This window comes from Phallusia mammillata, chromosome 5 (genome assembly GCF_965637545.1).
Source record: "Phallusia mammillata chromosome 5, kaPhaMamm4.hap1.1, whole genome shotgun sequence".
Lineage (NCBI taxonomy): Eukaryota > Metazoa > Chordata > Ascidiacea > Phlebobranchia > Ascidiidae > Phallusia > Phallusia mammillata.
Genome location: NC_137256.1, coordinates 5,786,699 through 5,801,949, shown reverse-complemented (window position 1 = coordinate 5,801,949; position 15,251 = coordinate 5,786,699). Strand labels below are relative to the sequence as shown.

Genomic DNA, 15,251 nt, shown 5'->3' with positions numbered 1-15,251 from the left:
TTCCCGCAAAGTGCGCCCAAAACAAATGTTTAAGTTTGTTGATGTGATTCTGTGGTTACTATGTGGTGATATATTTTTGCTCGTATTGGGCAGATTTGATTCATCAATCGGGGCTTTTACATTCGCTGATCAGTTTTTTCAAATTTCGACAACCTTGGCGACAACAAATGTATATGGATTTGGAGAACACAATCACAGACGATACCGGTAAGTGACAATTACTCCTTTCCTTCTTTCCTTAAATATTCAGTTGTAAACGCATTCAAAACTGTGACCCCCAAACTCGGCCCACAACCAAATAAAAAAGCCCGAAAAGTTCGATTTAACGACGGGAAATTTAGACATAAATGCGGCCAAGTGTAAAGTCAGGCCAAAGTCAAGCACTCAAACTTAAACCTGAACTAAACGCACTTGCAATCCGCGTAGTCAATCATTTTAACTCAGTAGGAAATTTTCTTCTAAAATAACTTTTTCCCCGGTTGACAGAATAAGGTTTTGGTTGCTCACCCTTTTGAACTGTTTCTGCAGTCAAACGACAAAGTTGATTCACTTGGCTTCTTTAAAATTTTTAGACACGATTTGAACTGGAGACGTTGGGCGATTTTCACTCGGGACGTAGCACCGGTGGACGATTGGAACTTATATGGCCATCAAACCTTCTTTATGGGGATGGAATCGAGTAACGATGGAAAGTCTTATGGGGTCTACCTTCACAACTCCAACGCAATGGGTAATGCAAATCACCTTTAAGCTCAAATTACACCATGCCTGACTTACGAACACATATAAAGATGAAATAAATCTTCATTGAAATTGTCACTGCGCACATGGTAATCAGGGGCATATTTGCCGTGAAGGTTTTTTCTTTCCGTTGTTATATATGAGCTGTTTACATTACACATTTATTTTGCAGATATCACTTTACAACCTTACCCTGCCCTAACCTATCGGGTCACCGGAGGCGTCCTAGATTTCTATGTGTTTGTTGGGGATTCTCCCGAGCTAGTGGTGCAGGAATACCACAAACTTATTGGTTCGTGTTTGGTATTATTTCATCAATATAACATCAACGACCAGTTAGTTCTGTATAGTTGTGTTATATACACTAGTTTCTAACCATATACTTTACAACGCTTTAAACAAAACCCTTAACTGCATGGACACCTAATGCTGGTATAAAAGCCCAGTATCAAATTGTTCAGTATTTATGACAGTTTCTTTTCTCTGTTTCTTAAGTGGACTTATGGCTGGCTTTAGTTTGTTTAAACTTTGTTTTTTCCTATTTCCCTGCTTGCTTACAAATTGCCGAATCCATGGTTTATAGTAAAAAAAAATTGTTTGGTCCATATTGCATCTGTACTTTTGTAGGTTTTCCTGTAATGCCTCCTTATTGGGGACTTGGATTCCAGCTATCAAGGTGGGATTACGGCTCCCTGGATAGAGTGAAGGAGGTCGTATCAGAGATGAGGGCTGCCCAAATTCCATTCGACATACAGGTAAAGGAGAATATGTTTGGCCGACATTTTGAACACTATAACATTAATCATTTCATGCAGTACGGTGACATCGATTACATGCAAGATAAGAAGTCGTTTACGTACGATAATAATCTGTACGCCGGACTGCCCGAGTATGTTGATGAGTTGCATGGATACGGAATGAAGTGAGTATTCTTTACCGATTATTTATTCACGTAATTTTAAGACCATGTTTTTTGTGCTTTAAATAATTGGACATTTAGGCCGGTCCTTTGCTTTTTAATTGGAATGATTGAAACGTCAAGGAGTTGGGTTACACAATAAACAAGAATCATTTGTAGTGGTGTTCATGGGCGCCGACAGAGGGTTTTGTGATAGGGCGCAAGTTTGGACATATACAGCATGGTGTACTTTTATGGCTGGGTTACCATACCATGTATATATGTACATACGTGTTATATGTATATACATAGCGGAAAATATACTTTGCAATTGCGTTGCCAAAAGCCTGAATCAATCTGACGTGTTATCATGTGTACCGTTTGTTCAAAATACAGTAAAACGGTAGAGATTATGAAAACAACAACAAATACGTAAATAAGTCAGAGATCGGAAAAGTTCCTAGTTTGGACGTTCACTCACTTTCTCTCCTTCGTTCTTGTCTTCTCTTCCCCTATAGTGATGTTCTCATTTTGTGTACACCGGCTTTAATTGCTATAAAACTCTATTGTTATGACACCATTATCCTATAAATCATAAAATAGAAATCTTAAACGTTATTAGATTTCTATGGTCAAAAATGTTATGCATGTTAACAGAGCGTTATTATTATATTTGCATTACATCTTATTCTTTTTGTAAAAGATACGTCGTGATTCTGGATCCGGGAATAAAGATCGAGAAAGGTTACAAAGCTTATGATGAAGGAGTCACCGACGATATTTTTATCAAAAATCCCGAAAGAGAAAATCTAGTAACAGAGGTAAGTCAAGCCTTGTGTTTACACAACTAGCGCTGCAACGAAATGTACAGTAAAAATCGGAGGCTACATAGTACGCTAACTGCCCACTTATACATTCCAGTTGACTGGCATGTATGTTTTTAGATTTCATAAATGTTATTGCTGTTACAAGATAGACCAAGCATCGTTATAAACTTAACACGTCCAGTTGATATGTGTAAGATGTTTTATTTGCTAAAATAACAAATATGCTCCCGCTCTTGATAATTGTTGTGGTTGCGCTTTAAGGCAGTGAATCGCGAATCCGCATTCTGCAGTCACGTGATTCCTTAATTGTACCGCGTATTCATTTATTCATTACTGTTCTGCCTGTAGTGACTACTTTTCTTGTGTTCTATGTAAATTGGCAATTATCTAAGCTAAAAATGCTTGTTTCGTTTATTCGTTATTTATTCTGTTTTACTCTTCGAACGAACAATACACAACAATAATCATTTAAGTGGAAGAGATATAATAGAAAGAACAATGGAGATCAACAAAATAAATTTCCCACGAACGGGCTCGCGAATGCGTATTGATATTAGCTAAACTCAAAGTGTGTTGTATTTAGGTTTGGCCTGGAGAGACTCATCATCCCGACTACACTAATCCAGTAGCTACAGACTGGTGGTACAACCAGTGCGAAGATTTCTACACCCGACAAGGTGTCCATTACGACGCTTTGTGGATTGTAAGTGACCAATAGTTTTGGAAACTTTTTTATTGCTTTATTCAAATAGAATTACGTTTCAACAAAAAATTTGTGCACCTAACACCAATTAAATTAAACAGACTAAGTGAGAGGTCGACCAAAATGCCGCATGTACAAGATCACATAAGAATTGAAACCGGTCATGCATAAATAATATTTATTATATTTTACTAGGGACCAAAGTTAACACGTTAGACAGCGTTTAACTGTACAAAGTTGAAATTTGTAATATTATTGACTTGCAGGACATGAATGAGCCTGCAAACTTTCAACCGGACGACCCGGCAAAATTGGCGGCGATGAATTGCACAGGAAAATACAACTTTCCTCCATACATGCCTCGTAAGATATTTGGTTAAATTGCATTGTGGCACATAGCAAAACAAGTGACAATTTCCTTTCCGTTTAAACCGCAAATAATGTCTAAAATGCGTTTGCATTGATGCCATTGTTGCAAAAAAAGTAAATTTTTAGGCGTCATAAGATTGATTGATGCATGGACATATATTAACCCTTATGTTATTTTAATTGTGTTTAAGTAAATGAATATTCCTAAATATATTGTTTAATTTTATTCAGGTATTCTCTGGTACGGAGTTGGTTTACACGACAAAACGTTTTGCATGGACAATGTTCAAAACTGGGGATTACATTACAACGTGCACAGCCTCTACGGTCATACAATGGCCATGGCAACTTATAACACACTGGAGGTAAGGACATAAGAAATTGTTGTGTTGAATGTTCCCACTGTTAGAAATAATTTTCTCGAAAACAAAAACATCACGTTTCTTCACTCACTACTTAATGTGATTGACGGCTTGGGCATAACGGAATCCCGAAAATTCGGTTTGATGTTACACAGTGTTCCAAAGCAAATATGTTGATATTTGAAGTTTTGGGCGAGAAAGAACTTATCTGGAACTGAATTTTCCAACTGTCCGTGGTACCATGACCTTTTTTGTTTTGTTTTTTGATGTTGTCCATCAATGTTTACAACCAAGAACAACACTTTTGTTTGTAAAATTTATTTCAGGGTTAAAAAACCTTTAACATGTGTTGGTAAATTATCACTTAGCCGTTAAGTTCGACCTGCTTTTATAGTGGCAAAGCCGCTTCTTATTTTTATTAACAAGCTCATTAGAATAGTTGCCCATTAAACGAACACCGGTTATTTTTTTTATTTTTTTCAGACTGTTTTTGTTTGTCATTAGTCATTACCATTATGTATATGTGAGTTTAAAGTGGTAACCTATTTTAAAATCTTCTATTTCAGCGCCAATTTCCTGATAAACGAAGTTTCTTGTTTTCACGTTCGACCTTTGCTGGTTCGGGAAAATACAGCGGCCACTGGTCAGGCGACAATCAGAGTCAGTGGAGGCAAATGGCCTGGACTATTCCAATTATGTTTGAATTCAATCTGTTTGGTTTTTCATACGTAAGTCGCCGGTACCTCAAAGTGCTCAAAAATGCCAATACATTAACTTATTTTACCTTTTACCCTTTGACAGCTGTTTAAATTATCTAGTACAAGGCCTGCCAATCTCTAGAAGTTTTCGTGTCACGCCCTGTAGGTACAATTATTGTTTTCAGTTTTGTATGGTGTTAGTCTCAAAGCCCAGCTTACGCGCATGAGTATGAGTATGCCTGCTTTCAAATACTATTTTTACCAGATTTTGAATACTATTTATTTTACCAATATTACACACACAAATGTTGGCGCGCAAAGCCGTTATCATTCTTACGGAACAAGGAAATTTGCTCGCGGCGTTCAAAAGGTTGCCGACCTCAGACCTAGTGGATCGATTCTATTTGCAGATCGGTGCGGACATATGCGGTTTCTGGTACAACACAACAGCTGAAATGTGTCAGCGATGGACGCAAGTTGGAGCTTTTTACCCTTTTAGCCGGAATCACAACGCTGCGGGAATGATTGTAAGAGTTGCTTAAAAACGCCTAGACTCCTTGTTTTAAGCCTTTTTAAAACCGATTTTTGTGTTTTAAACTATTCAGCCTCAACATCCCACGGCATTTGGAGCTGAATTCGCAACGATGGCTCGTGATATATTGGAAGTGAGATATTCGATCTTACCGTACATGTACACTTTGTTTCACGACGTTCATATAAACGGAGGCACTTTGGTCAGAGCTTTGGTTCACGAGTAAGTGCAAAGTCGGCTATCATGCAATAATTTCTAGCACTATATGCGAAACAACTCCAAATATGCCAGACAAACCGAATGTTCACTGTTTTCCTACAAAATTTAAAGCAAATGTTTTCTGGACGCTTTGCTTGTGCACCGTACGCTGAAAATGAATCAGCAGTCTATGCTTTCAAAATTGAGGTTACTTAAAGGCCGTTATTGGCTACAATTATGCCGTAGCTAAATACCAATGGTTGTTTTTTTATTGGAAATTGTTTACTTCTTTGGAACACTCTACATGGATCTGCTCATAAGTTTAATGAGGAAAATAACGTACCAAATAGTCTTAAAAAGCTTTTAATACGAATATAACTGATGTGTCCCCTCATTTCACTGATAATGGCATTAGCATTTTCAGAACGTTTGATTACTTAAGCATGTCACTTTTTATTTCTATTTGGGCCGTTAATTTCCTCGTTATATTTACTTCTTTTATTTTACATTTGTTCTTATGTAAGACTAAAAATCTACTTAAAACAGATTTCCAGCTGACAAAAACACTTGGGACGTTGATCGACAATTTCTGCTCGGACCAGCTTTCCTGGTTACTCCTGTCCTTGATGAAGGAGTGACGCAAGTAACAGGGTATTTCCCGACCAACTCGAGGTGGTTTGACTTCAGAACGGTGAGATATTGTACACTATTGTAGAATTTGTTAACAGAACATAATCCAGTAAGTTGTTTCAAATCTTGTTTTTACCTTTTTACCTAAAACCTGAACATTGACGTGTCACCCCATAAATTTGTGAAATGGAATTTCCCTTAAACCCTGCCTTTATTATAGCCTACTATTACGTAATTGATAACTTAACGACCAGTGAGTTTGCACGCAGAGTTATACGTTTACAAACCAAAAGTGTAAATTAATTACATCTACACAACGCATGTCGTATGATTATAAACCAAACATATAAATTCGTGCTTGAGTTTTAATGCAACCGGCTTAATTCGTGCCTGACTTCACAATCGGCTTCATTTTTGCCGCATTTTCCCGGCTTTAGGGCCTGATTCATGCTTTGTTTTTTTGTGTAAAAAAAATCAGGTTTAGCCCGGTTTTGGGTTCCCATTCCATCCCACTCACAACTCTACATTAAAAACCGAACTATCTGGACCCATTACATTTTATCAGATAAAAGGACACAGTAAAGCATGGCATTCATAGTTTGCAACTTCGTTTCATTTACTATATGTGCTGCATTTTACTTTACAAATGTTCCTCTACTTTCAGGGTGCCGAGGTTACAAGCGGTAAGTTTTTGTCTCTCGATGCCCCCATGGATTACATTAACCTTCACGTTCGTGGTGGCTACATTCTGCCTATGCAGGTTTGCATTAGTTTTGTTATCATAGAAGTATGTTTCAGTTTGCAAAATACCATTAATACTTGCAGGAGCCAGATGTCACCACAAGTGCAAGCAGGAAAAATCCATTATCATTATTAGTAGCACTTGATACGAGCGAGGGTGCTCAAGGAAGCCTTTACTGGGATGACGGCGAGGCTAGAGACATCTCCACCAACTACAGGGTTATGACATTCAACTGTTCAGCGGTACGGTCTGAAATACAGTTATATGATTTGTCAGTCAAATTAAACTGTACCAAAAATTTTGCAGAACAATTTGACGGTTGCCATAACCGAGAACCCAGGAACACTTGCGGAGTGGACCACTTTGGAGTTTAATTTGGTGACGGTTTATGGAATCTCTGGTTCAGTCAGCAATGTAGAAGTCAATGGGAACAGTACGACCAGTTTTGACTATACACCAAGCACAAAAGTACTGAAAGTTACGTTGAAGCAGTCTGTCCAAACCTTATCTACAGTTACATGGTCGTTTTCCGAAGAAGGAAGTGGCACTTAAACTATTTTGTACAAACAAAAGTTCCAAAAAATGACTAAAGGCAAACTACACCAACATGCAGTGAGGACAATTGCCAGGCATTTATGTAAACGTGATTTGTAATTCTAGCCATGTTTTTTGAATCTAATGGTTGTTTAATTCATTTCGCGCATGGAGTTAAATATGTTCATCCGTAATTGATCTGACTATATCCGTAATTTGATAAGCATTATCCCATACAATACAAACGATATGCACGACTTGCGTTTAGCCTTTGTCTACCTTCTGCGCGCCCTGAAAGTCAACACAGGCAGCTCTATGCACATTCATTAGGCATTCGTTGACGCGCGCTGCCTTTGCATTGTCCAAAAAACAAAGAAAGGAACCCAGCCACTTTCATGAGAAACTTGTGGCTTGGAATCAAAACGTGGCCAGGTAAGCACGTAGATGCGGCCTTAAGATAACGACAGCATAACGAGTGTCCTTCAATGAGCGCAATTGGTCCAGAAAAGTGTTTTACTGAATTAAACTTTGACATTATACTCGGTCAATTTTCCGGGAAATTGCTGTTACTCAAGCCGCAGGTGTATATAGCGGCAAATGTCGTATTGTAGAGGCAGATTGTGGCTTGTTATGGTCATATATCCGTGACATGCAGGAAGTCTGAATTCTAGTTCCTACAACCAAAACGGTTTTGCATAGTCCATCCGACGTAGCAGAGGTGTTTACATCTGTTGCTTTTATCAAGAGTGATGTGCTTTATTATGTATTGTCAGGTTAAAATTTTAAGCAGAGGAGTAACGTGGCGTGCTGAGCTTACAAATCTAAAGCTACTGGTAGTCAAAAAGGCCAACAGACTGTGCATGAAGTTTGTATGAAACCTAGTGAGTAACTTGAGAATGGCTTCAATAAGCCTACCCGAACCGATCCGCCAGCCAACCATCAAACACACGCGAGTAAGTTTTGTATAATTTGCTATATTTTCTGTATGATGTGCCCAGTGAACTCGAATATTAAACTTTTAATTCGAATATAAACTTTAATATTAAAAATATAAACAATATTAAACTTTAAGCTTTTCATCAACAACGAGTGGGTGGACTCAGATGACGGTTCCACTTTTGAAACCTACAATCCATCAAATGCGGAAGTAATCTGTACAGTTTCTGAAGCAAAAGAGGTTCGTATTGCTTAAGAGCAGTAGGCCTTCGGCACTGGCAAGCGTATAAATCCAATACCAAAGCTAATATGTTTTGCACGTATGTTAAATGTGTAGGGCTTTAAAGCTTTTATGCCGTATTGCCTCGAGCATTTAGTGGTTTGCTGTTGTGTACATATCTCAAAACCACCGTTTAATTAAAACAAAAATACAGCATGCGTTTATCAAGGCACCGCCTAACTAGCGGTAGAACCCTTTTTTGTTGCACAGGTCGATGTCAACAAAGCTGTCGCTGCTGCAAAGAGAGCGTTTGACAGGAACTCGGAATGGCGACAAATGAAGCCATCGCAACGCTCTGTTCTGATGAATCGAGTTGCTGATCTATTGGAAAGGGACCGACTCTATATTTCAGTAAAGTTTGTTGTGTTTTATTGCCTCACACAGAGCATAGTGCTATCCTTTCGTCTTATTATCGGCAGTCGTTTATCATGTTGCCTAACAAACGTCATTATGACGTCAAATGCACAACAAAACAAATGTTCCAAACCTTAAGTTCAAAGAACCTGCAGGTTAGCAATTAAAAATGCAAGTTCTATGGCGTACAAGGTAAAATCCTTTCTTTTTAATCGTTTTATCAATATGCATATATCTTTGGTAGGTACACGGTTGTCTCCAATAATTTGCTGTGACATTTTTGACTACTACTTAAGACATGTTTTACATATTATGTAGTCACTGGAAAGTTTAAACAACGGCAAGATTTTTAGTCGCGTCTACTCGAGTGATATCGTGAGATGCATCGAGGCGTTTCGCCATTTCGCCGGTTGGTCAGACAAGCAACATGGCAAGACCATTCCCGTCGGTAAATATAACTTTCTTCAATGTGCATGAAAAAAATTACCACATATTTAAAACGTATTTTTTCAGATGGTGATTTCTTGGCTTATACACGGCACGAACCGTATGGCGTTTGTGGAGCAATAATTCCGGTACGAAACGTGATGTTTTGCAGGTGTTCTACTGAAGTATTTGATTTTTTTGTTTTTAGTGGAACGTGCCAATGATTATGCTAGCCTGGAAGACCGCTCCCTGCTTGGCTACGGGCAACACTTTGGTGCTAAAACCCGCTGAACTTACACCCCTCACTGCACTCTACTTCGCTTCTCTGATCAAAGAAGCTGGATTTCCACCCGGGGTGTTCAATGTGCTCCCAGGTGTTGTAACTTGAAATTTTATGTCAAACAAACTTTGTCATTATGTAAAACAATACAACCATGTTATTGAGTAAGTAATGCCCCAGTAAGATATCCCACAGTGGTAAAAATGTGCACCTTGAATTGCTCAAATAGGTTTAAGTTACCAACAAGAGAATAGATTTCTACAAGCTTTATTGTTTGGTGATTTTAGGTTATGGTCACACGGCTGGATCGGCACTTACTCATCACATGGACGTTGCAAAAATCAGTTTCACTGGTTCTGTACCGGTCGGTCGATTGGTGCTCAAAGCTGCAGCAGAAACCAACTTTAAAAACGTGACCCTAGAAATGGGAGGGAAAAACCCACTCATAATATGCCAAGACGCTGACCGTAAGTTTGCAATGTGTACGTACTAAATATAATGCCGAAAGTCTACTCTACGTAGAAAAGAGCCATGAATTTGTATGCGAAGAAGAAGCGTAGGAAAGCATTTGTATAGGTTTGCAGCCGTACGATTCACAAACCACCATGTAGTTTTTCCGTTATTTACCGAATTTTGTTACCACTTGTAGCAATAGCTTATTTCTTGTTTTATTCCTATTAAAAACATACGTGGAGATAAAGTAAATAGAATTGCATTTTAGTTGACAAGGCGGTGATGATGGCGCATTCAGTTACCTTTGCGCAGGGCGGACAAGTCTGTTGCGCTCCGTCCAAGATCTTCGTTCACGCCAACATGTACGACGAATTTGTCAAGCGAAGCGTTGAAATGGCAAAGTCCCGAAAATTGGGAAACCCCCTCGATCTCGGCGTAGAACAAGGTCCACAGGTATATTCGGCGTTAAAAGACTTATACCTTGATAAATTATAACATAACAAACAACAACAAAAAAATGGTCTTGGTATTAACAGATCAGTAAACACCAGCAGGAGAAGATTTTAGGAATGATTCAGACTGGAGTAAAAGATGGAGCCAAACTTCTGTGTGGTGGAGAGAAAATTTGCGGCTCCGCGGGTCATTTTATTACACCAGCTGTGATGACTGATATCCCAGAGGATTCATTTATTGCAAAGGAGGAGGTAATTGGCTTCTAAGTTTCAAATCAGCTTTAAAAAAATAGTTGAGTTAAGCTTTTTCCTCTGTTGAACAAATCATAGCAGCAAAACTGCCTCAACATATTATCCAAGAATTTAAGACAATTTTGCGTTTAATAAACGTAAAGCTGGTGTTCGAAGTTAGATAAATATTGTTTGTTTTTTAATACTTTCATCGCAAATTATAACTTTTCTTGGCGTTATGCGACACTGTTTTACCACAACTCAAACATTAAAAGAATATAACTCTTCAGATATTTGGTCCGGTACTATTAATTTTCAAGTTTGACACAATTGAAGAGGTAATCGAGCGCTGTAATCAATCTGCATACGGACTAGTAGCAGGAGTTTTAACAAACGACTTAAACAAGGCCTTGGGTTTGGCAAAATCTATACAGGCTGGAATTGTATGGTAAGAATAAGTTCGTTTTTTTGTTTTTCTCCTGTTTTGATATAATAGTTTGTTATTTGTTGTCGTTTTTCAGGGTCAACTGTTTTTTCCAATTAAGCCCAGCTGCGCCCTTTGGCGGATACAAACAGTCAGGTGTTGGACGAGACTTAGGCGAATACGCGGTAAATTCCTTTACAGAAACAAAGACCGTATACATTAAAGAGCCTTCAAGTTGAGCAGGAAATTAACTTGACTCAACTCAAGTCATCAAATAGAAACGCAGTGAATGATTAATGATATGTTAGTCGATCTGGTCCTTTCCGCGTGTTATGTTTTTTTCCAACCAATCAAACATTGTACTTCACTACTGACCAACTTTAAAATGTTTTCATCCCTTGATGTAGACTCTACTTATGTTTCTTCACTTGATTCGGCTTCGAACAAATGTTTTACGTCAATGCATTGTAGTAGGGGAACTCCCGCTTATAAAATAAAAGTTGTTCAGCCCCAAAAGCAAAACTCGAAATTCAATGAAATTCTTGTCAACGAGTCAAAACAACTAGTCAGTGACTGAACTGGCTCAATTTAGCTACAAACAATTTAGCTACAAAGCTACAAGATTTTAGCCAAAATCTCTATTTTAAAATATTTTATTTTTTTATAATTTTTACTTAAATAATCAATTGTGCATTTTTAAATACACCGATTAGTCTTATACCTTTGTATTGTTGATTTTGGGTATTTTTGGTGTGCGAACACGGTTGATCAAGGAAAAATAACTTAGGAAATTCTTTTTAAAAGTACATGTAGTTGCATGACACACCCTTGACTTGTCTTGCAGGTTTTTATTCATTTTCATTCACACAAAAAAGCAAAAATGCACAAAAGCAAAGCAGTCAAGGTTTTCACTAGTTTGTTTGCTGTTGAGTGTATTTTGTTACTCATTGCTTACAGGACCTGTTAAATTAAAAGTTTGAAACGATACATCAATTACAACACACTAACAGCAAAAACATTATTAAATCAGATTATGAGTTATGACTTACATGTTTATGAGGAGTTGGTTGACATTCAAACCTGTTTTTTGCCATACATTTTGGTTTTGTGGGTGTATACACAGAGTTTAATTAGTAGACTGTTTGTATTTCAGCTACGTTTAACATTATATCTGTCACTGTATTTATTTGTTTACCAAACAGGGTATGTGACATGTGGCAAAAAACACGTATTAGTTTAGTTGACCTTCAGATTGTTTGCTTACATGATAAAGCAGTATTCAATCGATATGTCTAAGTGGACATTTTTAGTAAATGATTGCTGGTATGATTTTTTTGTGTACATAATGACTTGCTGGTATGTGACCAGGTTGCGTTTTTTGTTGACACAAAATAAAATGCTGAATCAGGTTAGACTTTCATTTTGTGGAAGTACAGTTCAGAGTACAGGTACAGTATATACTCGAGATTATTTTAGTAAAAAATGCTTCCTTACAAACCACCGATTGAAAATGTTGAAATAAAGTACACACAGGTAAATGCAGTATAAATGCACAAAAATTTGCTCTTTTTAACGAAGTTTTCTTTTTGTATTTTAAGTTTTTTTTGCACTTTTTGTTGCAGCTTTTTATAAACAATGAGTTTGTTCCATCCAAAGATGGAAGTACATTTCCAGTAGAAGACCCTGCTGCAGGCCAAAATATTTGCAATGTTTCAGAGGCTAAGGAGGTAAGGCCATTAATTGTAGTTTTATATCTAAAACATAACCTAAAATGACTTTTGTTTAGGCTGATATTGATGCTGCAGTAGCAGCTGCTAGACGAGCATTTCAGCCAGAATCACCATGGAGAAAGCTTGCACCCAAGCAGAGGGGAAGACTGCTCAACAAACTGGCTGATTTAATGGAGCGGGATCATCATTATTTGTCTGTATGTTGATGTTGGTAGTTTTTCTCATAAACACCAAGTTATTTCAATTGGATTCCCATTTAGTCACTTGAGGCTTTGGATGGTGGGAAACTATACAAAAGTGTGTATTATGGTGATGTTCTTTCCTCAATTGATGTGATAAGGTACTTTGCTGGTTGGGCAGATAAAGACCATGGCCAAACAATTCCCATGAGTAAGTTTTTAACACAGCTTTCATTTTTTATTTTTTAAATTCTTATGCTAATTTACAGGTAGTGAATATTTTGCCTATACAAGACATGAACCTGTTGGAGTTTGTGGAGCAATAATTCCAGTGGGTTTATATATATATATATATATAAGATTTGAGTGATTTTAAGATGGACTTTTCCATGTTACTTTAATTTGCAGTGGGTTTATATATATATATATATATATAAGATTTGAGTGATTTTAAGATGGACTTTTCCATGTTACTTTAATTTGCACATATCTGGAAATACAAATTTTGATTTGTGGTAAACAAACAATCGTTGAATATTTAAAATTCTGTTTTTTGGAACCTTGTTAAATGTTGGGTTCAATAATGTAAGTACAAAATAATTTGCCTTTTTAAACAAACTTAAATTTTATAATTCTACCTCTATTGTTTCAAAATGTTTTGGTTTAAAACCTAAATTTGGTTCACCTCTAAGGATATCTCTTCCAAACATGTAACAGGCTATTTAATTTTGCAGTGGAATTTCCCTCTTGTTATGATAACCTGGAAACTGGGACCTTGTCTAGCTACTGGCAATGTATTTGTTCTAAAACCTGCAGAATTAACACCATTGAGTGCACTGTATTTTGCATCCCTAGTTAAAGAAGCTGGTTTTCCACCTGGTGTGGTGAATGTTGTACCAGGTATATTGGAACAAACAGAAATAGTTTACCTACAAAAGCTGGTCAAGTGTGTAAGTATGCAAAATTTTGCAGGCTATGGAAAAACAGCTGGTGATCCATTGGCACGACACATGGATGTGGACAAAGTAGCTTTTACTGGATCCACTGCTGTAGGCAGGTTGGTTCAAAAGGCTGCTGCTGATTCCAATTTGAAAAAGGTTACCCTTGAACTTGGTGGCAAAAGTCCAAATATTGTTTTTGCTGACACTGATTGTAAGTGCTTTCATTTCCATGACCATTAGCACCTTCACTAAATCATTGTATTGATTTAGTGGACTATGCTGTTGAAATGGCACATGCTGCAATTTTTTCCCACAATGGACAAATATGCTGTGCAGGATCAAGAACATTTGTGCAAGAAGAAATTTATGATGAGTTTGTGAAACGAAGTCTCAAAAGAGCAACTCAGGGCAAGATAGGCAGCCCTATGGACTTCAAAACCGATCATGGACCACAAGTAAAACACTTAAAAAGATTGTTCATACAAAATGGTGTTAATGGGGGACCTTAACAATATTTCCATTAAAACAAGAAAATAGTAAACACTGATATCTATGCAGATCAGCAAGATTCAAAAAGATAAAATTCTTGGTTTGATTCAAAGTGGAAGAGATGAAGGTTGCACAGTTTTGTGTGGGGGTGGAGCTGCTGAAGGCATGGATGGTCATTATATTCAACCAACTATTCTCACTGATTTAAATGATGACATGAGGGTTTCACAAGAAGAGGTTAAATCAGATTAAACCATGAAACTCTGTGTTTTTTAATTTGAACATAATACTTGCATTCATTTTATTACTGGTCTGTAATTTCTAGATTTTTGGACCAGTTCAACAAATTTTCAAGTTTAAGGATGTTTCAGAAGCAATAAAAAGAGCAAATAACACCAAATATGGCCTTGCCGCCTCTGTGTTTACTAAAGATGTGGATAAAGCATTGACAATTGCTAATGCGGTTCAAGCGGGGACAGTTTGGTAAGCCTGTGATCTCATGATAGTGACACAAATCACCCAAGCCATAAAAAATAAATAAATGGTCAATTTATGCATGTATTCATTGTGAGATAAGCGACTTCATTTTCGATTACCTTTCTTATAGGGTAAACTGCTACTATGTAATGGGTCCACATATACCATTTGGTGGATACAAGCAATCTGGAATAGGTCGAGAACAGGGCGAATATGTACTGAAGGAGTACACTGAAGTGAAAACTGTAGTGGTCAAAATAACACCACCAGCTTTGTAACTTGTGATTTTGTTAAATCTGACTGTGCAAATAATTTTATGCAATAAATTTTATTAATTTATGAACCCTGTGTCTTGAATTTCACTT

General features: G+C 37.3%; 3 protein-coding genes across 3 annotated transcripts in view; all 3 read left to right on the top strand.

Moving 5' to 3' along the window:
• LOC145229059 (sucrase-isomaltase, intestinal-like) overlaps positions 1–7,532 on the top strand; it is a 34,902-nt gene extending 27,370 nt beyond the window's left edge. The window contains exons 43-58 of the mRNA XM_080094313.1: positions 94–207; positions 573–730; positions 914–1,033; positions 1,369–1,496; positions 1,557–1,663; positions 2,343–2,460; positions 3,050–3,169; positions 3,436–3,532; positions 3,770–3,903; positions 4,467–4,628; positions 5,009–5,125; positions 5,204–5,352; positions 5,875–6,019; positions 6,623–6,718; positions 6,784–6,942; positions 7,007–7,532. Of these exons, the coding sequence (XP_079950439.1) occupies positions 94–207; positions 573–730; positions 914–1,033; positions 1,369–1,496; positions 1,557–1,663; positions 2,343–2,460; positions 3,050–3,169; positions 3,436–3,532; positions 3,770–3,903; positions 4,467–4,628; positions 5,009–5,125; positions 5,204–5,352; positions 5,875–6,019; positions 6,623–6,718; positions 6,784–6,942; positions 7,007–7,252 (2,170 nt within the window). The 3' untranslated portion in view covers positions 7,253–7,532. The remainder of the gene's footprint in view (positions 1–93; positions 208–572; positions 731–913; positions 1,034–1,368; positions 1,497–1,556; positions 1,664–2,342; positions 2,461–3,049; positions 3,170–3,435; positions 3,533–3,769; positions 3,904–4,466; positions 4,629–5,008; positions 5,126–5,203; positions 5,353–5,874; positions 6,020–6,622; positions 6,719–6,783; positions 6,943–7,006) is intronic.
• A 463-nt stretch (positions 7,533–7,995) lies between these two features.
• LOC145227690 (aldehyde dehydrogenase 1A1-like) lies at positions 7,996–12,482 on the top strand. Its single transcript, XM_080092574.1, has 11 exons — positions 7,996–8,187; positions 8,307–8,411; positions 8,661–8,801; positions 9,123–9,252; positions 9,318–9,379; positions 9,439–9,604; positions 9,798–9,977; positions 10,232–10,416; positions 10,500–10,667; positions 10,937–11,094; positions 11,168–12,482. The coding sequence occupies exons 1-11, from the start codon at positions 8,131–8,133 to the stop codon at positions 11,307–11,309; spliced, it is 1,494 nt and encodes a 497-aa protein (XP_079948700.1). The 5' UTR covers positions 7,996–8,130; the 3' UTR covers positions 11,310–12,482.
• Positions 11,322–15,225, top strand: LOC145227689 (aldehyde dehydrogenase 1A1-like). The gene is made up of 11 exons (XM_080092573.1): positions 11,322–12,603; positions 12,693–12,797; positions 12,857–12,997; positions 13,061–13,190; positions 13,249–13,310; positions 13,714–13,879; positions 13,952–14,131; positions 14,191–14,375; positions 14,479–14,646; positions 14,735–14,892; positions 15,017–15,225. Exons 1-11 carry the CDS (start codon positions 12,553–12,555, stop codon positions 15,162–15,164), a joined length of 1,494 nt encoding a protein of 497 aa, XP_079948699.1. The 5' UTR covers positions 11,322–12,552; the 3' UTR covers positions 15,165–15,225.
• Positions 15,226–15,251: the final 26 nt, after the last annotated feature.